Source organism: Hemitrygon akajei, chromosome 9, assembly GCF_048418815.1.
Source record: "Hemitrygon akajei chromosome 9, sHemAka1.3, whole genome shotgun sequence".
Lineage (NCBI taxonomy): Eukaryota > Metazoa > Chordata > Chondrichthyes > Myliobatiformes > Dasyatidae > Hemitrygon > Hemitrygon akajei.
Window position 1 is genome coordinate 65,111,624 of NC_133132.1, and position 21,792 is coordinate 65,133,415.

Below are 21,792 nucleotides of genomic sequence, written 5' to 3' on the forward strand. Positions count from 1 at the left end.
TATGTTACTCTGGTGTGCTGATGTTGAGAAGCTGAAATGCTGTTGAGAGTCAGGAAGTGTTTTTGGCTTTGAACTATGAAAGTGAGAGTCCAGAGGTGTGCATTTTTTTCCCCCTGAAGCAAGGCTGGGCAGCTTAAAATGTTTTTCACGTAGAATGTCTTTGAATTTAATAATTGAGACTTGGGAGAGTGGACCTAATTCCTGATAGGATATGATGAAGTCATTGATAGAAACTGGCCTGAGAGAGTAATCTGAACTTTTTGGTAAGAATGTGGGCATTCTACTGGAAGTGCTCTGATAAGGCAGCTGAGTGCAGAGAGATGATGCTTCGGACTAAAGCCACGATTGGGAAAGAGAAAATGAGTGAATTTAAGGTGGCAAGAAGCTGGTGGGATAGATTGGACAAGGGGAATGTTTGTGACAGCATGAGTCAGGTGGGTTCATGGGGGCATTGTGATGGTGGTTGTGCTTAATTGTGTCATGGGCAACAAGCCAGGCTGTACTAATGGAGAAAGGAAAAATGGAGCCAGAATCACAGATGGATGAAATGGCCAATCCTGAGATAGAAGGAAATGGTTTGGCTGGAGTTGGCAGAATTCAGTATTGAATCCAAAAGATGTGTTGGGCATCACTGACGGCAGAGAAAGGCATGGACCCAGGGGGTTGTGTGCAGGGCATAATTAAAGTGGTAGGCCATTGGCAGCTCACGGGTCACCCCTGTGGACTGAATTGAGTGATCTGCAAAATAGTCACCCAACCTGGATTTGGTTTCTGGATTATAGAGGAGGCCACACTGTATTCCACTTGATTAGAAGTGTAAGTGAATCACTGCTTCAACCAGAGGGACCTGGGTGGGGAGGAAGGGACAAGAATTGCACTTCCAGTGGTCGCAGGGGCAAGTGCAGTAAGATGCGGATAGAAGACCAAACCAGGGGGCTGTAAACAGAGTCAGTCCTCTCTTGGAAATCAGGAAATGAATGTGTCAGGTAGTGGAATTTTGTTGGGGCTGTTAGAGATTTCCAAGTATGATTCATTTATTGTGAAGGATATGGGTTGGAAGATGTCCGGGGGCCTGTTCTCGTCTGTCTGGGGGGAGAAGGGAAGAGAGCAGGGGTGCAGGAAATGGAAATGCCGTGACCATGGCTCTGTCCATTAAGGGGAGAGGGGTAGCCCTAGTTCAGGAAAAAAAGCCATTTTGGAATCATCTATGCTGGAAGTTGGGTAACTGGAGGAACCAGAATAGAAAGCAGTCAGATTTTGCCATGTTTGCTGCTCTTACCCTCACAGCTCTGTTGACCATGCTTCCTCTGGGAAAGACTGAATACCATTTTCTTGTTTGTTCTGATTGGGGCATTTCTGTACAAATGTCTCAGATGACTTCCTCTTCATCCTTAACCATGGCAGGGACTGAGTAGGATAATGGCAGGAGGAGACTGTGGACCAAGGACACGAGAGAGCTGGAAGTTACAGAGGGGTGATCTGAGTATATTTGGGTCTGATGCTCATGGTCCAGAAGTAGATTTGAAACTTGAGATGGAGGTCAGCTTGCTGTATCCCAACAGCACCTCCCTACTCTTGTTGATCAGTTTGTTGTGACTGGACTTGCTTCAATCTGAGCAGAACGGTCGGTACAAGTTTAGAAACGGAGATGCCTTGCACCCAGAGAAGCATATTAAGCATCTACCTGCCTCATTAACCCATTTGAACTTGTCTTGCCATCCTGTAGGAATTCACTCTGTCCACTTTCATTGCAGCATAAAGTCTGGTTTGTGACCTGTTAACTCGCTTCCTGTCTCCACAGATGCTGTCTAGTCTGCTGAGTGTTTCCAGCAATTTGTTTGTGTAGCAGCAGCTTGAAATTGGGTTGAAGAGGGTATGAGGTGACGTTTGTCACCAGGTTGAACATAGTTGTAACTGTTGGTGATTTCAGTGCAAACTGGGACTACATTAACTTGTTCTGAAATTGGTGTCCTTTGCTGTTCATTTTGCCTAGTACAGTGAAAAAATCTATTCGCCTCCCTGGAGATTGTAGTCTGCACAGAATGAAATGGGATAGACTCTGTGCTTATCCTGCACAACTATCATTGCTGAGAATAATGTATAGACAGTGAGTAACAGTACAGTTTGATCTTTATTTTTGAACAGATAAAAGGTTGCAAAGTTTACAGTTTAATCTTGTTTTGTAGTGGGATCACTTGAGGCCCATTATCAGTCCCTCTGACCCGGAGAGCAAAAAGTTCCTCACCAATTGTTATGTAGGGGGTATGGGACAGAGGGGAGTCAAGGGCAGGAGTGCAATCAGTCATGCTTCTCACCCCTGTCTCTGCCTCTCTCCCCCTTCACCCCTACCCGCCTCTCTCCCATCCTGTGCTATACTTCTGGAGCTGATTTTATCCACCCTCTTCTGCCCCACCCCCTTCACTCTGCCCTTTCTCTCATTGATAAAGTTTGTGTGACCATCATGACCATATATGGTTTGGTTCCCTGACTACAGCCCTTGGCAGGGCCGTCTGATATTCCTTATAAGCTGCAGCTGTCCCAGAGCCTGGCTTCGCTGTGAGTGAAGGGTGGGGGTGGGGGGAGTTTTGTGTAGTGGCGTGGGTTGTGATTTGCTGATGGGTTGGACTCCACGTCACGCAGAGTGTTGACATCTCTGGCTGTGACATGGGGAGCTGTTTAGAGTGGTATCTCGTACAAAGTGTGAACTGGCCCCCGTCTCCTTACGGGCTTCACTTTCCAGCCCCACAGCCAAGTGATGTTGCCCTTAGCCCACCTCGTACTGCTGAACTCGTCCTGTCCTTGGTTGTGTGTGTGGTCACTGTTGGGAAAGGGTTTGTTGGAACTGTGAACATTAAGCACTGCCAGAGCAGACATTCACAACGTGGGTTAACTCTTCTGCATAGGCCGCTGTCTGTTGACCTCTGAAGGTGACTTGTCCAACTGGCTCATCCCTGCTCTTCCACCAATCACTTCCGCTGCCAAGGGGTAAAGATGTTACCCTGATCCTGTCAGCACGCTCCTTCCCCACGTAAAGCTGCCCGTTGGTTTGCCTCCTCCCCGATCTGGCCTGCCTGTGTGCTGTGTTTATCTCCCAGTCAAATCGGCATGTTTTGAAGTCGAGCTGTTTGTGTGGCCGCAGTATATTTTTCAGATTTGTAACTCTTTCAGCACTGCAAAATATTAACCCTTTCAGACACTTGGTGGGTATCAGTGTTAGCCTGATGCTTTTTAAAATTTGTGTGGGGAGTGTTTCAGCAGCGTGATGAGGGGAGCTCATTCCCACAGCAGCAGCCTTTGCTCTTTTGACTGCAGCTGTCCTCTTCAAGTGACGGTTTTTCACATCAGCTGTTTGGCAGAAGGGAGTGTTGTAATTTTGCAGTTAACAGGTGGAAACTAACAAGTACCCCCCCCCCCCCCCCCCCCGTGACTGCTCTCTCGTTTAATCGAGGTTCCTATCTCACCCTGTTGATACAGTTTACGGCCCTATGTGGGTTTAAAACGTGTTACATGAGCAGATGTTATTTATGGGAAAGTTTAACATTATTTTCCTCCTCCTGATTCTGGCCCTGGTTAATCTCTCACCTTCATTCTGGATTTTCTGTAATAGTTGTTTCTGTCTGCCCTTCCACTATCCCAGAACCACGACCAGAGCATGCCTATGGAATGCGGTTAGTCAGTGTACTCACACAAAACTGCAGATACTGGGAGCAAACACAAGAAAAAGCTGCTGGAGGATCTCGGGGAAATGTTCAGTTGACATGATCTCAGCACAACATCGCCTGTCCACTTGCCTTGGCAGATGTTGCCTGACCCACAACTCTTCAGCTGTTGAGCTGTTTTCCCGCAGCCTGTCTGCAGACTACTGTGTTAATGTGAGGTGCATTTGTGTTACGTTGCCCACACATGCTTTAGAATGTCAGGGTGCAGTAGCAGAGGGTATTGTGCTGATCGGCAGCGGCCTGTAATGGCAGTTTAAACCTCATCACAGCGATTGCCTTTACAATGGAGGGTGACCGTGCAGCGGAACAGTCTGGGTTCACCTGTGTCCTCTGGAAGTTTGGTCTTTGCTGAACCTTGTAGCAACAGTTCCAGACGTGGACGGATGTTGTCTGCAGTAATGAGATCATTTGTGGTTCCCTTGCCATCTGATCAGAGGTAATCTAGCAGCTGTGTTCGTCAAAGTAGTGTACCAACCCCACCCAGTGTATACTCTGCCTTTGGTGTAGTACTGATGGAGGGGGGGACTGTCTGGCCATGTCTGACCGATGCCATGAGAGCTGACAGACAACAGTGAAGATTTCCTTCTGGTGGGTCTGTATCTGCTAATGCAAGTCAAGTCAAGTTTATTGTCATTTAATTACATACACGTTTCTATATACATTATATACAAGACAATGTTTCTCTGAACTGGGATGTAAAGCACAGTCGTACACATAACACACGATAACTTGTGAAGGTACAGTTAAAATCTACAGCTGAATGGCTTATAAATAACAAACTAAAGTGCATATATTTAAATATTGTAAGGTATGGAAGAGATTAACCAGACACACTTCAAATACAATGTGGCGGGAGTTCAGAAGCCTGATGGCCCGGGGGAAGGAACTGTTTCCCCACTTGATCGTTCTTGTTTTTATACGTCAATCTCCTGCCTGATGGTAGAAAGTCAGAGGGCGCTGGACGGAAGGGTGGGATCCTTGATGATACTAAAGGCCCTGCGTACACAGCCTCCTGATAAATATCGCCAGTGGATGGTAGGGAGACCCGTGATCCTGTCAGTCGTTCTCACAGTCCTTTGTAGCGACTTCTGGTCCGATGCTCGACTGCCCCCATACCAGATGGAGATGCAAGTTGTCAGGACGCTGTCAATAATGCTCCTGTAAAATACAGTTAAAATGGGGGTGGCAGCTAACTTGGCCATCAGTGCTCAGTTCACCGTGGCACTCTGCTCATATCGTCCAAACACTGCCCAAAGTGCTCAGATCCAGAGATGAGCAGGGGTGGGGTTCAGTTTGTGCAGGAACCTGATGTGGGTGTTAAGATTCAGAGTAATTTATCACATGTACTTTGAAACATCAAGTGAAATAACAACCAACACATCATGCCCAACATAGAGTGAAATATACCATGCAACAAAGCAAGCCCCCTCCCTCGCTCGCACACACTCTCTCCTGCAACCTCTAGGCCAGGCTGTCGCCTTGGGGCTCCGGTTCTGTATCCACTCAGGCTTGCCAGTGACAACAAATGACCCTCCAACTCTGATGATGGGGACCTGAACACTAGGCCTTGAGCTTTGGTCTGGTGACCTGCATACCGAGAGGGTTACCGGCCCCAGTTCCTTGCTGGTCTGCTAAGCTCCAACCACGTCCATGTTGCTGACCTTTGAAATGCAGTGCAGAGGTTCAGACTGTGGCCAATCCTTTAACTCCCCCACATCCTTGTCCTAAAACCCTCACCTGATTTCTAACTCCCCTCTTTCTCCCCAAAACCACCTCTGCAAACTCTCCAGTGCTTGGAGTTGGACCTAATACAGAAAGTCAAGGAGTCCCTTGGGGCAGTGTTCTGGGCAAAACCTACTTCTGTTGCTTCATCCAAGACCACCTTGGGGATGTTTGCTGTGTCTTGTGCAATGTTCACAGCTCAACTGATAAAGTAACAACCTCCATTGTTTGGTACTTGTGTGGCAGCGGTAACTATGGTCAGCAGCAACCCACACCAACCAAAGTAAAACTGAGTGGCATTGCCATGGTGAAGAGCTTTAGCAAGAATGTCTAGTGGGGTTTACAGGTGGTTACTAATGATCACATAACTAAATGCTGTGTCCTCGAGCAGGGCCAAGGCTGTCTGTCTTGTATTGAATTACTTTAAGACGTTTCCATATTCTGGTCGAGTGTGTGATAGAAGAGTTACTGAGCACTAAGATGGGACATTTGCCCAATTCCATACATGCAGTCTAAGGTGCCTCACTTCACACTTGTCTGAGTTAAATTCCATCTGTCGTTCTTTTGTTGACTTTCTAAATCCCATTGTAACATTAGATAATGCTGTCACTGTCCACTGTACCACCAGTTTTTGCCTTGTGCCCATCCTTGCATCGTGTCTTCGGTTACGATAAGACCGTCTGTGAGATCTGCCTGCTTGGCAACGGTAGCGCAGGGGCTCTTCTTGGGCCATTAACGTGCAGCACAGGAGACCATTCAGCCCATCATAGCTGTTGTGGCTAAAGGTGAAATTTTTTGTTAATCCCACTTCCTAGTTGCTAGCCCCTTTTTTAAATAAACGAAATGAAGCGAAGAGTTTTACAGTGCACCTCCTGCTTGTACTTGACTTTGTAACAGATAACATTCCCTTTGCCCTTCTGATTATTTTTAAAGCTGATCATCACTTTTCAGTGATTGGCGAACATACATCCCTGAATTTCGTTGCTCCTCAGTTCTCTCCACCTATCTCTATTCAATTCATTCTTAAAATTTATCCCTGTTTTGCTCATGACTGCAAAATCCTTGACTTGGCATTTTCAAAGATGTTAAATCGATCTGCACTGTCCCTGTGTAAATTTATGCTGCTGTTTACATTGCTTACCATTGTCTCCAGTCTGTCACTGTTATATGGCTTTCTATTGAGAAATTTACCAATAAACATATTAAATATTTGACTATTTGGTGGTTGCACTTTCGTAAAGAGCCATTAAATTTTACTTTGTTGTATAATGAGGCCAATAATTTGCTTTCAATTCATCCATTATTTTTTAGCAAACTATGTACAGAGCCGTATCACTTGACTTCTGCCAGTTCATTAGAAACTGCTTCCACTGATATTTACCAGCCAATTTTCTTTTTTGGGTTCTTGATTAAATTTCTATTAGCTTTGTTCCACAAAACCCAACTTCTGAAAGTGCTCACTGATGCTCTGTTTTCAGTGAGGTGGGAGTCGTTCTGTGTGTGGAGAGACTGAGATGCTTGGCTCTGAACTGAGGTCTGCTCCAAGTCTCGCAGATGATTTAACTGAGACTGATTTAGCTGCAAAGGAGGAATTATCATCATTCCCATCCTCGGATTGGAAAGCTTAATGTATGATTTGCTAAATAGTTTACTGTTGTCGGTTGTACCTTGGTACAGTGAATAACTTTGTCTTGCAGATCATTTCATCACAACAATGCATCGAGGTTGTACAAGGGAAAATTAACAAAGCAGAATAAAAGAAAATGCAGTGCGGCGAGACAGTGAGGTGCAAGCCTATTACATGGTAGATAGTGACATCAGAAGTCCATCTTGTTGTACTTGGGGACCATTCAGTGGTCTAATAACAGGGATGGGAGCTGTCTTTAAGCATGTGCTTTCTGCCCAATGGGAAGAGGAGGAGAGAGAATGTCAGGGGTCTTTGATTATGGCTGCTTTACCACGGTAGAGAGAAGAGTAGATGGTTCCATGGGGCGGGGGGGGGGGGCTGCGGTGGGGTTGTCTGGTTTATATGATATGCTGAAATGTGTCCACAACTCTCGGCCAAGAGAAAATTTGCAGATGCTGGAAATCCGAGTAAAATGCCGGAGGAAATCAGCAGGCCAGGCAGCATCTATGGAAAAGAGTACAGTTGACATTTCAAGCTCCCTTCTGAGTTCCTCCAGCATTTTGTGTGTGTTTGCCCACAACTCTCAGCAGTTTCTTGCAGTCGATGGTGGAACCCAGCCAGTGGCTGCTTTAAAGTGTCCAGTTCTGTTTCACCCACCTATGAGCCCTGGTTAGGTGGGAGGGATGTATGGGAAGCTGGTTTGAAATGGTGAGTAGCTAATTTGTTCAGCTGTGTTCTTAGTCAGAACCCTGTCCCATCCCAAGACCCCCAGGGCTGACAAACAGGCAGCTGCCCTACCTTGCCCTGACGCACAGCTCGTTGTCCAACAGGGTCTCCATTGTTGCTGTCTTGGGTTTATGGTGAAGTCCAAGGCAGACTGTGCAAGGGGGCGATTCAGTAAGTGTTTGCTGAGGGGGAGCAAAGATGAGGCTGGGGAAATTGTCCTTGCCTGCTACATTGTATCAGTGAAGTTTCATGTTTTAAGAAGGCTTATTGTCATTCTCAGTATGACGAGGAGGATGTCGACGGTGGTGCTGAACGGATCAGTAAACTCCCTGAGCAGGCAGTGTGGCTGGCATTTCACTCGTGACTTTCAATTTCCACAGCTCTGTGTCAATGGCCACCTCCCCTGGTTATCCCCAACGGGGGCTCCCGTGAGGTTGAGAGGGATAATAAATCAGCCATGATGGAATGGCGAGCGGGCTCTATTCTGCTCCTGTGTCCCACCAAATTGAAGTATCGCCCGGCCACACTCTGGTGAAAACCAGAATGCAACAGTTTCTCATCTCCTGTGTGTTCAGTCTCAGTGTCCACCCCGTTCTCCAGTGGGCGGCCATTGGCCAGGAAAAGTAATGGCGCTGTCAGCCTGGTCAGACCAGCTCCCGGCCGAGTCTGATGTCTATCGAAGCTCTAGTTCATCGAGCACCACAGATAACTCTGCTGCCAGTGGATTAAATACCGTTTTATCAAAGAATATTTGTAAAGCTCTGGTTTGCTGAAATCTTCAACCAGGAACCTTGAAACACTGTGGAAGAGTTTAAAGCTAGCACGATTATTGGGAGCCGGTGTTGCCACCTTGAAGGAGTGTTTGTGTTTTGGTGGGGTTGTGTGTTTGATTTGGGAGAGGGTCACTGGTGATTGGTGATGCCTGCAGTCCATGGTTGGGCAGAATCACAGTTCCTTGTGTCAATTGGCATTCACCTCAACCCTGGGCCAAGCTGTCTCTGTAGCTGGGACTTCACTCTGACCTCCCCCTCAGTGCTTGTATTGTACCTGTGCTAATTGTCGTGAATTCCCCCTCAGTACCATGTTGCAGGGTGAATGGATGGGGTGTGGTGGTCCAGGTTAACCTGGAAGTCCGTCCATTTATTTTTGCGAATGTGGGAGACCTGCGGAGGGATGGAGAATATAAATAAAGCCATAAGCAGGCCACTTAGCCCCTAGAATCCGCTGTATTATTCAGTGAAAGTAGTTGGTAATTTGGTATATTGAGCAGTTTATGTCAGGCCATTTTGTTGCTGTCATCACATGTACCTGGTTCTCTTGATAACCTGCCAACATTTCTCACTCAGTGAGCATAACGAAGATATTACATGGGCCTTCATTGCATGTGTTTGAAGTTCAATGTAAATTTATTATTGAAGTACGTATGACACCCTATACTACCTTGAGGTCCATTTTCTTGCGGGCACTCATGGTAAATACAAGAAACTGTGAAAGACTGCATTCAACAGCACTGTCAAACAGCCAGTGTGCCAAAGACAAACTGCAAATACAAAAAAATAAGCAATAAATAGTGAACTTGAGATGATGAGTCCTTGAAGGTCAGTGCGTGGGTTGTTCAGTGATGGGTGAGTGAAGTTATCCCCTCTGGTTCAGGAGGCTGATGGTTGAGGGGTAATAACTGTTCCTGAACTTGATGGTGAGAGTCCTGAGGCTCCTGTATTACCTTCCTGATGGCAGCAGTGAGAAGAGAGTGTGACCTGGGTGTGGGGGTCCCTGATGATGGATGCTACTTTCCTGTGACAGCACTTCATGTAGATGTACTCCGTGGTGGGGAGGGGGCTTTACCCGTGATGGACTGGGCTGTGTCCACTACTTTTTGTAGGATTTTCCGTTCAAATGCATGGGTGTTTCTATACCAGACTGTGATTGAACCGGTCATATACTCTCCACATTTATAGAAATTTGTCAAAGTGTTAGATGTTACGCCAAATTTTTGTGAACTCCTGAGGAAGTAGAAGAGCTGCTGTACTTTTGTTCACAGTTGCACTTACAGCTACGTGCTGGGCCCAGGACCAATCCTCTGAAAAGATAACAGCAAGGAATTTAAGGTTTCTGCTTTCCTCCTCCTGCAGTCAGTGATCATCTCCTTGGCCTTGCTGACATTGAGCGAGAGGTTGTTGTTGTGGCACCACTCAGCCAGATTGTCAATTTCTTTCCTAAATGCTGATTCACCACCACCTTTGATTCGTCCTATGACCGTATTGTTGTCAGCAAACTTGAATATGGCATTGGAACTGTGCTTAGTCACACAGTCGTAAGTGTAAAGTGCGTAGAGCAGGGGCTAAGCTCAGTCTTATGATGCACCTGTGCTGATGGAGATCATGAAGGAGATGTTGTTTCCAATCCGAGCTGACTGGAGTCTGCAAGCGAGAAAATCCAGGATCCAATTGCACAAGGAGGTATTGAGGCCCAGGTCTTGAAGCTTATTGTTTAATTTTGAGGGGTTGATGTTATTAACTACTGAGCTGTTATCAATAAAGAGCATCCTGGTATATGCATCTTTGCTGTCTAGATGTTCCAGGGTTGTGTGAAGAGCTGATGAAATGGTATCTGCTGTGGACTTGTTTCTCTGGTAAGCAAATTGGAGCAGATCCAAGTCACTATTCAGGCAGGAGTTACTGATTCATCACCAAACTCTTAAGACACTTTACCATTGTGGATGTAAGGGCAACTGGACAAGTCACATAGGCAGATTACCATGTTCTTTTTGGGCACTGGCATAATTGAAGCCTGCTTGAAACAGATGGGTAGCTTAGACTACTGAAGCGAGAGGTTAAAGATATCGGTGAGCATTCCAGCCAGTTGATTTGCACAGGTCTTTAGTGCTTGGCCAGATACTCCGTGTGGGTTGAATGTTTTCTGTGGGCTCACCCTCCTGAAGGATGCTCTTGTGTCAGCCTCAGAGACTGAAATCGCAGGATCATTGGGGGCTGTGGGAGTTTGTGGTGGTCAAAGCAAGCATAGAAGGCATTGAACTCATCTGGAAGCGAAACCCTGTTGTCACCTGTGTTGTTTGGTTTCACTTTGTAGGAGGCAATAGCATTCGAGTTCTGCCACAGCTATCGAACATCCTTCATTAATTCGAGATTTGTTTGGATTGAGCCATGTCTCCATGAAGGACAGAGCAGAACAGTCCCTCATTTCCCTTTGCTGCAGCAATCTTGCCCCTGGGTCCTCAATCTTGTTCTCCAGTGACTGTACATTTGCTAACAAGATGCTGGGTAGAGGAAGCTTCATTCCCCGGCATTTCAGTCTGGCTTGGAAGCCTCCCTTTCCCTCAGTTTGACTATGGTGATGTACCTTCATCTGTTTAAAGGTGCTGTGCTACTTGCTTTAGAGTTAAGTCCTTTGAGTCCTTCAGAAGATTGTGACATTGGTGGTTCGTTAAGTTGGTTCAAAAGTACGTTACTTAAAGGGAAATTGCAGTGAGGGTAGTTAAGTATATTTAAAAGTTTTTTAAGCCACCCACAACACGTAGCTGTGTTTCACCAGCACCATCTTGGCTCCCTTGTGGGAGCTTGTTGTGCACAATTTGATTGCCTTTGTTACACCAGCAAAGACCCTTCTGGAAGTCTTGCATCAGCTGTATAGTGTTCAAGGGCGTCTGGAATTGGTGAAAGGCTTGATGTTTCTTGTGAGGCAGGTCAGCAAGTCTCAGTCCTGGGAGGTGGGAGTCTGGAGCATTTGGGAACAGACTACTGGTTGTGGGAGATAAATATTGAGTGGCTTGAAGCTCATGGACGACGAGGCTGTACTGAAATCCCCAAAGGCAATTTAATGTGTTGCAGAATTGGTGCAGTGCAGGTAGAGAATGACAGTGAATCTTTGTCTACGCTGTGATTGTCACTGGGTCCTGACTGCTCAGCACCCTACTTGGGGAATGCTCCTTCTCCATAAAAGGGCAAGCTGTGAAACTTCCAGGCAAACACTAGTTTTATTGGCGTGATTCACTGAGTAATGACTCTGCTGCAAACTATGTTTTTGAGAGTTTGTAACCCTAGCCGTATGCAAGCTCAGTAAAATGCAGCAACCACCCCCAGTCAGTCCCCCCTCCCCAATGAAACTGCCACTTGCATTGAGGGTCGAAGTCCCAACTCAATCTGCCACCCAGGCTGCAGAATCCATACCTTTGAGTTCAATCTCTTTTTCTCACTTTCATTTTTTTATCTCTCTCTCTCTGCCTGCTGAGCAACCCCTGTGGCCCCCCCCCCCGCCCTCCCTCCCGCCTCTCCATGAAGTACTCTTACTGGTTTATTATTGTACCAAGATACAGTGCTTGTCTTGCACACAGATCAAATCATTGAGCTAGATAGAATAAGGAAGTCAATGCCGATTAAAATGTAAATGCTACCTAAAAAAAAGAGTTGATTTAGAGGTGAAGATTCAAGGATGAGTGTAGGGCCAGGGAAATGGCATCCACTATAATCTTGTTTTAGTGGCAGGCTAGTTGCAGTGGGTCAATGTTATTTGACAAGCTAGACTTAGTGTTGCCATCAAAGCACTTCACGGTGGTAGATGTCAGAGTCACTGGGTGGTTAAAGCAATTATTTAGTTGTTTTTTTGGGGGTATCGGAATGACAGTGGTCGTCTTAAAGAGGGAGGGCCCACAGTTTGAAGCAGGGAAGAGGTTAAAGATGTCTGCACATCCCCCATCAGCAGGAAGCACCCGGATTATACTCAGCTTGCCTATTTTGCCTGGTTTGTTACTACAGATGCCCCTTGATGCGGAGAGATGCTGGGGAGATGATCATGTTCAGGATGGCCAACTGCTGGCTGCTTGAGTGCTGGGTTTTCAGGCGTTGGCCAAAATGGCTTCCTCGGGCAAATGGGAGGTCTTGGACTAGGGGCATTCAGGGATCTCCCTCCACTGATTTCCTGTTGATGTGGGGTGAGTAGGACAGTGAAAGGGTTAATGTTTTGAGGTGGTTGTGTTTCTGCTGCCAGCTGTTTCAGAACACAGTTGTTGACTCCATTGGGACTGAGCACAAGCTGTCAGATATTGTTGAGGGCTGGCGGTCAGTTTGCTGATCACATTTCAGTCCCCACCCTTGTCAGCTGCTTTCACTCACTGACCTCCCCCTCACTCCATCCCCTCCTCTCACATAGCAGGTGGTAGTCAAACAAAGATCGGCTTCCTTTGTTGCACCGAGGGACATACTCCCAGAATATTTATAACACTACAGAACTGATGGAGATGCTATGATTGGATACCCAGGCATGAATTTGTAACTGAAACTTTGGCAGGAGAGAGAGCAGCAGAGACACGGATTCTGGTAAAGCGACATTTGTGTAGCCTCATGGGACGGGTGTCTGTTGCAGTGAGGTTGCTTTCCTCTCTGTCACCTCCTAGGGAAGGAAGAACAATTTCTGAGACCAAGCAGGTCTGCTGGAAGGCCTCCGATGGAAGAGGAGAGCAAACCAGTGACGTCCTGTCCAATGTCCCACCATCTGTTCAGATCTCTCTCACTCTTGCTTTTGGCCCCTGTTCCTCCGTTTTCACTCTTGGTGGTGTTTTTGCTCACTCCATCTTCTCTGCCGACCGCTGCCCTGCTCTTGTGTGTCACCAATACTTGCTCTTGGACTCTGTATGTATAAAGCTATGTGTCCTGAGCACCTTTAACCAATTTCACAGCCTCTTCCACCAACAAACTATTCCTGGCCTCCCCCATTGTTTTCCTTCTGCCACTCCTACAGCTCCTCCTCCTCCTCCTCTTGTGCTTCCACCCCGAAACTCCACTCTCTTTATGCTTTGCAGCATTAATTTTCACCAGTGTGTCTGGATCTCCAGCTCTACCACTGGTCACCTCCAAATTATGCCCAAGTATTAACTGGGTTAAGAAAACCCATCATCCTGCCCCCAGTGAACTCTGCTCTGGGAAATCAACCTTTTCCTTCACTTCCTGTTGCCTCGTCAGGATTACTATAAAGCCCCTTTCATTCCGTGACCTTCAGTCTTGAGGGCAAGACTATTATGTGGCATTTTATTGCATGCCTTGTGAATCTCTGTGTGACTATGTCAACCACACTTCCCCCTCTGTCACTGCAGCAAAATTTATCAAGTTGGGCAAGACTTTCCACCTTCAAATCCATTCTGATGTTCTGTGCTCAATTTCCATGTGTCCAGATCCTGGTTATTGCTGTCCCTGTCCTTGTTCCTGGTCATTGTTTCTCAAATGGTTCTGTAGATGTTGGCATCTTCCTCACTCAACCTGCATATTTCTGGCAAATCAGTAAATATGTACACGTGAGGAAGATGTTATTGAGGATCTGGCCGTAACCAGCACTGACAGGATGGGCCTGTGTCTGGGTTGTGCTGCTGAAGTCCAGGTGACTACAGCTGTCTCTTGCGGAGCAGCAGGATAGTGTCGCCCCGACTCCTACTGCTACCTCCCTCACACTGATTTCTTTCCAGCTCCGGTGAAGGCCGGCTCATTGTTAAATTGAGCCTTCTGGATTAATGGCAGCATCTATAGTCAAAACCCAATCCTAGACAGGTCTTTTTCTCAGTGCAGGCAACTCAAGAACTAGAGGGCACAGATTTAAGGTGAGGGGAAAGATTTAATGAGTCTTAAGAGGCAACTTTTATTTGCACAGGGGGTGGTATCTGTGTGGGGTAAGCTGCCAGAGGAAGTGGTTGAGGTAGGTTCAATAACAACTTTTCAAAGGCAGCTGCTAAATAGGTACATGGATTGGAAATGTTTAAGAAAGTTTTGCTGGCTAATGGGATAACATCTTGGGAGGCATTGGCATCCATCTATTTCTGTGCTGTATGACTATAACTTAAATATTGGATCATGTACAGTGCACCTTCAAAACCTTAAGTGCTCCAGTTTGCTGCCTAAATTTTATGTGGTAAGTTGGGAAGATGGATTTTAAGAAACACACACAAAATGCTGGAGGAACTCAGCGGGCCAGGCAGCATCTGTAGGGGTGGGGGAGAAAAGTACAGTCAATGTTTCAGGTCAAGATCCTTCAGCAGGACAGTCCTTCCGAAGGGTCTCGGCCTGGAACGTCGACTGTACATCTTTTCCATAGATGTTGTCTGGCCTGCTGAGTTCCTCCAGCATTTTGTGTGTTGTTTGGATTTCCAGCATCTGCTGATTTTCTCTTGTTTGAAGATGGATTTTAAATGGGATGTTTTTTCAGCCACTACAGTTGGAATCATAGAGTTATACAGCAGGGAAGTCAGGCCATTTAGCCCATTTGATCCATGCTAACCAGTTTGCTGAACTAAGCTTGTCCCATTTGTTTGTGTTAGCCCCATATTCCTCTAAATTTTAACCTTTCCATGCACCTGTCCAATGTCTTCTAAATGTTGTAATCGTACCTGCTTGTATCACGGCTTATTCCAATTACCCACCACCCGCTAAATGAAAGGTGCCCCCTCAGGTTCCGCGAAGGCTTCTCCCTGTCCCTTTACATCTTCATCTTTGAGTTTTTTGCTCCACTGCCTTGGCAAAATGATTGTGATTTTAAAAACTAGTTAAACGTTGCTAATCTGTGCGCTTCTGCAGTGTTATAGGCACGTAGTCCGTGAGACATTGGAGTTAAATTAGGCCATATGGCCCATTGAGTTCTCTCTGCCATTCGATCATGGGTGATTTATTTACCTTTGCAGCCACATTCTCCTGCCTTCTCCTCATAACCTTTGACCCCCTTACTAATCAAGAAGCTATCAATCTCTGCTTTAAATATACTCAAGGACTGGGCCTCCACAGCTGCCTGTGGTGAGGAATTCCACAGATTCATCACCCTCCGGCTGAAGAAATTCCTCCTCATCTCTGTTCTAAAGGCATGCCTTCTATTCTGTGCAGGATCAGAAGGCACAACATTGTCCCACTACTGGAAATGTCATCTCCATGTCCACATGACCACTTAGTGTTTGTTTCATTGAGATTGCCTTCATTCTTCTAAACTCTAGCAAGTGCAGGCCCAGAGCCATCAAACACTCATAAGTTAACCCTTCATTCCTGTGATAATTCTTGTGAACCTCCTCTGGACCCTCCGATATCCTTCCTTTGATATTTATTGATTGATTGAGATACAGTGCGGTGTAGGCCCTTCCCGTCCTTCGAGCCACAATCCCCCTGTTTCATCCTGGCCTAATCTTGGGACAATTTACAATGACCAATTCACCTACCAACTGGTACATCTTTGGACTTGAGATGAGACCAGAGTATCCGGAGGAAACCCACGTGGTCACAGGGACATCGTACAAACTCCTTACAGGCACCGTCGGGAACTGAACCTGGGTCACCTGTATTGTAAACTGTCGTGCTACTGTGCCACCCCAAAAATGGTCACCATACTCTAAATATAGTCTGATCAATGCCTTATAAAGCCTCAGTATTATGTTCTTGTTTTTATATTCTAGTCCTCTTGAAATGAATGCTAACATTGCTTTTGCCTTCCTCGCCATAGACTCAACCTGCAAGCTAACCTTTAGGGAATCCTGCACTAGGACTCTCAAGTCCCTTTGCACTTCTGATTGCTGAATTCACTTCCAGTTTGGAAAACAGTCTTCGCCTTTATTCCTTCTACCATTGTGCATGACCATACACTATACAGTCGGCCCTCCTTATCCGCGGCCGATTGGTTCCGGGAACCCCCCGCAGATACCAAAAAATGCGGATGCTCAAGTCCCTTATTTGATCTGGCTCAGTGCAGTGATCTTTAGGACCCAGCAGAACTCCGGACCTTATTTAACCAGTCTCAGTCCGGCGCAGTTCTGAATCCGCAGTGTTTCTGTTCACGAAAATAATCACGATTGAAAATAAAGTGCAAGTAGTAAAGCGATCAGAAAGAGGTGAAATGCCATCGGTCATTGGAAAAGCGTTAGGCTACAGTCGGTCAACGATGGGAACAATTTTAACGGAGCATGTGAAAGGCCCCGCCCCGATGAAAGCTACAATTATTACTAAGCAACGCAGTGGTTTAATTATTGAAATACATACGTTTCTTAAGTGTTTTAGATGCTTAGAAAGGTAAAATATATACTATATACAAAGACAAATGTTTGACTAAATGACGCTAAATAAGACCGGATGTACCTGTTCCAACTTCAAATCTGACTTAAAGATGGACTCAGGAATGGAACTAACCTGGGGATTGCCTGTACTTCTAAATCATCTCTAGATTACTTATAATACCTAATACAATGTAAGCGCTATGTAAATAGTTGTTATACTGTATTGTTTAGGGAATAATGACAAGAAAAAAAATAGTCCATACATGCTCAAACAACGAGTGCTGGAGAGAGAACTTCTGGGTTTTCCCAATCCGTGTTTGGTTGAACCCGCGCATGCAGGATCCGCGGATAAGGAGGGCCAACTGTACTCTATCTGCCACTTTGCCCATTTTCCTAATCTGTCATAATCCTTCTGCAGACTCCCTGCTTCCTCACACTACCTACCTCTCCACCTATCTTTGTATCATTTGATGTTATGGACAGTGTCGGAGCTAGTTTTAGCTTGAAATGGGCCATTCATAGGATTCAGAGTGGGCAGAGAAGTGGCAGATGGAGTTCAGTCTGGAAGACACTTTGGAAGGTCGAACTTGGTACGCCCAGGACAGGGTGAATGCTTGATAGTGTGGTGGAACGGAGGGGTCTCACGGTCCACATCCATACATCCCTCAGGGTTGTGGTACAAATTAATAGGGTGGTTAAGAAGGTGCATTGGCCTTTATTAGTCGTGGATTGAGCTCACAAGCCATGAGGTAACTTTGCAGTTCTACAAAACCCTGCTTAGACCACACTTGGAGTACAGTGTTCAGTTCTGGTGCCCTCATCGTAGGATGGATATGGGAGCCTTAGTGGCAGGAGGATGGGGTGAGGGCAGATCCGAGATGAAGAACTGGGTTTCCCTTCCATAACGGTTGATGCTGCCTTCACCCACACCTCCATTTCCTGCACATCTGGGCTCATCCCATACGTACCCCACCATTACAGAGGTAGGGTTTCCCTTGTCTTTACCTGTCCCATGAACATCTGTATCCAGCACATCATTCTCTGTAACTTCTGCCATTTACTATGGAATCTGACAATGAAGCACATATTCCGCACCCCCTCCACTCTCTGCTTTCTGCAGGGTTTGTGCTCTCCATGACTACTTTGCCTACTTGCCCCTCCCCACTTATCTGCTTCTTGGCACTTACCCCTGCAAGTGGGACAGCTACTACACCTATCCCCTCACCTCTATTGAGGGCTCCAAACAGACCAATCAGGTGAGGAGACACTGGAGATGGAGCTGCAAGTCTGTCTGGGTCATCCATGTATCCGGTGCCCCTAGTGTGGCTTTATGTGCATCAGTGAGATCCAACGTAGATTAGGGAAACCATTTTTTTAAGCATCTTTGCTCCGTCTGTCACAAAAGGCAGGATTTTCTGATGGCCATGCATTTCAATTTGACTTTGCACTCCCATTCTGATATGTATGTCCATGGACTACTCAGCTGCTACTCGTGTTGTTCTGTGTGGGTAGCCTCCAACCAGGTGGCCTGAATATCAATTTCTCTAACGTCAGGTTATTTCTCATCTCCCCCCCCCCCACCCCGTTTTTTTCCATTCCCTATTTTGCCTCCCCTCTTGCCCCTTCTCACTTGCCCTTCACCTCACTCTAGTGCCCCTCCTCCTTCCCTTTCTCCCATTGTCCACTGCCCTGTCCTATCAGGTTCATTCTTCTTCAGCCCTTTACCTCTTCCACGTATCACCACCTAGCTGCCTACTTTATCTCCCCTTCCCTACCCATCCACCTCCCCCCACCCCAAACCTGGTTCATCTTATCACCTGACGAAGGGTCTCGGCCTGAAACGTCGACAGTGCTTCTCCTTATAGATGCTGCCTGGCCTGCTGCGTTCCACCAGCATTTTATGTGTGTTGTCATCTTATCACCTGCCAGCTTCTACTAATTCCTTTCCCTCTTCTTACCCCCCACCCACTCTTTTATTCTGGCTTCTTCCCTCTTTCTCTCCAATCCTGATTAAGGTTCCTGGCCCAAAATGTTGACTTTATTCCTCTCTGTAGATGCCATTTTCCCTGCTACTAACCCATGCCTCCTTGCCACTCACGATGGCCACTCTGCTGTACGCTACCTTTTTTTATTAGCTGAGGTGCCACACACTTAGCCAATCACATGCTTTTTAGAAATCTGCTCACTCTTACCCTCTGCTGTGTTGAAAATGAGAATTGCCCTTCATAGCTCCTTAAGCCTTCTCCCTTCTCATCTTAATTTGACATTTCTACCCTGGAAAAATACTATTTGCACTACTCGTGCCCATTGTAATTTTGTATTTGGTTGTCCTTCATCCCCCTCAGTGCTACGAAGAAAACAATCCAGGTCTGTCCACACACTTCGGATGATGATCATGTCTTTGTTTAGTAAAGGGAGTGGCTGAGGAGAGGGTGGATCTCCCTGGAGTCTGGAGAAGTGCCAGGGGACTGGGAAGTGGCAAATGTGACTATCATATGAGAAAGGAGGGGGTGACAATGAGAAAGCTCATGGCAAGTGGCTTAACATTTGTAGAAATTTATTACTCGAAGAACATTGTGCAAACTCCAAGATAGAGTCAGCATGGTTTTTGGGAAGGGAAACTCTGACAATTTCCTGCAGTTGGAATAGCAGAGTTCTACAGTATTAAAACAGGATCTTTAGCCCACAGAAAGCATCAGTCACCCATTTAGACTGTTCCTGCATGAATCTTTCTGTAGTTTGAGAATGTAACAATAAAGGGGAAAACCAGTGGATATGATATATTTGCATTTCCTGAAGTCATTCAGCCATGTTAAAGGTTTAAGTGCGTGGGGCTAGGAGCAATATTGGCATGAAAAACAATTGGAAGCAAGAATCAGGATCAATAGGCCGTTTTTAGGCTGGCCGTCAGTGGCTAGTGGGTGCCACAGTGATGGGCCTTAACTTGGATGAAGGGTGTTTGTGTACTGCTGCTCGTGGCAAGTCCTGAGAAGGATTCGGGTGGGGTCAATGAACGGGTAAGAAGTTGGCAATTGTTGTGGTATGTGGTAAATGTAACATTTTTCTATGTGGAAGGAGGAATGGAAAAAGCAAGTGATGGTTTAAAGGGTGTGAGATGACAATGTTGTGGTACAAAGATCTTAACACCTGGAACAAAAAGACAAGTGTGCAGGTACAGTAAGTAATTAGGAAATGCTACTGCAATGATGTCCTTTATTGTAGATTTGGGCTCTGAAAGAAGAGGGGGTTTTCATGTAGTATCACAGCACGCCGTAGACGTGCATCGGAGGCAGGTTCACCTGGTTGTTTCCTCACATGAAAGGGTTGCCATTTACTCGAACAGTATAGCATAGGAATAGGCCCTACAGACCTCATGTCTGTATGACCGTGATGTTAATCTATAGTAATCTCATCTCCCTGCAAATGATCCATATCCCTCTGTTCTCTGCCTGTTGTTAGGTGTTTAGCCCAGTATGGACAATTCCGATCATTCATAATGGTTGATTGAGAAGCCGTAGGGAGAGAGGAGGGAATGTGAACTAATCTCCATCAGTAGAGGAAAACCTCTGGGCAATTCAAGGAGTGTTAAAGTAAGTGGCTGCAAAGGTTATGGACTAAACTCCCCTAGCAGTCCATTCCAGGCGCCTAACATTCATTATAAAAATCTTGCTTTCTACATCATTTTTAAACTTCTTACTGTAAACTTATGTCCTCTGGTATTTGATGTTCCCACACTAGGAAAAGGACCCTGTCTATCTACCCAGAGAAAACAATTCAAGTTTGTCCAGTCTCTTGGAGCTAACACACTCCAATCCAAGCAACGTGCTGGTGAGCTTCCTCACACCCTCTTTAACTTCTCATCCTTTTGATAGTGGTGATTACAATGACCTACGATGTTCCGAATGACAGCTGACCGAAGTTTCACTCATCTGCAACTTGACTTCCCAACTCAGAGCTCTGACCAATGAAGACCGGTATGTGATATGCCTTCTTTATCACCCTATCCACTGGAGTCGTCACCTTCAGGGAGCTATGGACTTGAATCACATCAGTGCTCCTAATAGTCCAAGTATTTACTGTAAAATTTCCTGTGTTTGACCTCCCCAAGTGCAACACCTCACATCTGTATGGGTTAAACTCCTTCCATTTCTCCACCCCTATGTCCACCTAATCTGTACTCTGTTGCATCCTTGGACAATCTTCCTGCGGGCATTGAGTGCAAGAGTTGGGATGTCATGTTGCAGCTGTACAAAACGTTGGTGAGACTGGACCTGGAGTATTGTCTACAGTTCTCGTCGTTACACATTAAGGTAGAGAGTGTGTAGAAATGATCAATCACGTTTTGCAGAGACCAGACAGCTGCAGCATAATGTTCCAGTTGCTTTACTCAGTTCTTTGATTTATGAAGGCTAACATGCCAGAGGTTTTCTTTATGATCATATCTACCTGTGACACCACTTACAAGGAATTATGGATCTGTGTTCCCAGATCCCTCTGTTCTACTGCAATCCTCGGTGTTTGACCTCTCACCAAACAAGTCCTACCCTGGATTGTTCTCCCAACGTGCAACTCCTCGCACTTGTCTGCATTAAATTTTTTAAAGCCCATTTTTCCAAATCCCCCATCTTTTTTTGGCTCCATGCTTTGGTGAACACTCCGATCTTGTAGAGGACCAACTTTGTCCCTTGCTATCCTTTCTCTCTTTAATATATCTGTAGAAGCCCTTGGGATTCTCCTTGACCTGGTCTGCTAGAGCAACCTTGTACCTTCTTTGAGCCCTCCTGATTCCCTCTTGTGTTCTCTTGCATTTCTTATAGACCTCAAGTTCCCATTTGCTCTTTTCTGCCTATACCTACTGTGTACCTCCTTTTAACTATGGCTTCAATATCTCAAAAACAAGGGTTCCCTGAGCACATTATCCTTGCCTTTTATTCTGACGGTAATACACATGGACACAGTTGATAAAAGTG

At 46.0% G+C, this 21,792-nt stretch overlaps 1 protein-coding gene across 6 annotated transcripts in view; it reads left to right on the top strand.

The window, feature by feature from the left end:
• The window catches only part of LOC140733194 (serum response factor-like), a 62,079-nt gene that overhangs the window by 19,212 nt on the left and 21,075 nt on the right, over positions 1-21,792 (top strand). For 2 of the 6 annotated variants that reach the window (XM_073056191.1, XM_073056194.1), the window contains exon 3: positions 20,561-20,650. The exons of the other annotated variants lie outside the window; for them this stretch is intronic. In XM_073056191.1, the coding sequence (XP_072912292.1) occupies positions 20,561-20,650 (90 nt within the window). The remainder of the gene's footprint in view (positions 1-20,560; positions 20,651-21,792) is intronic. 6 annotated transcript variants of the gene reach the window in all.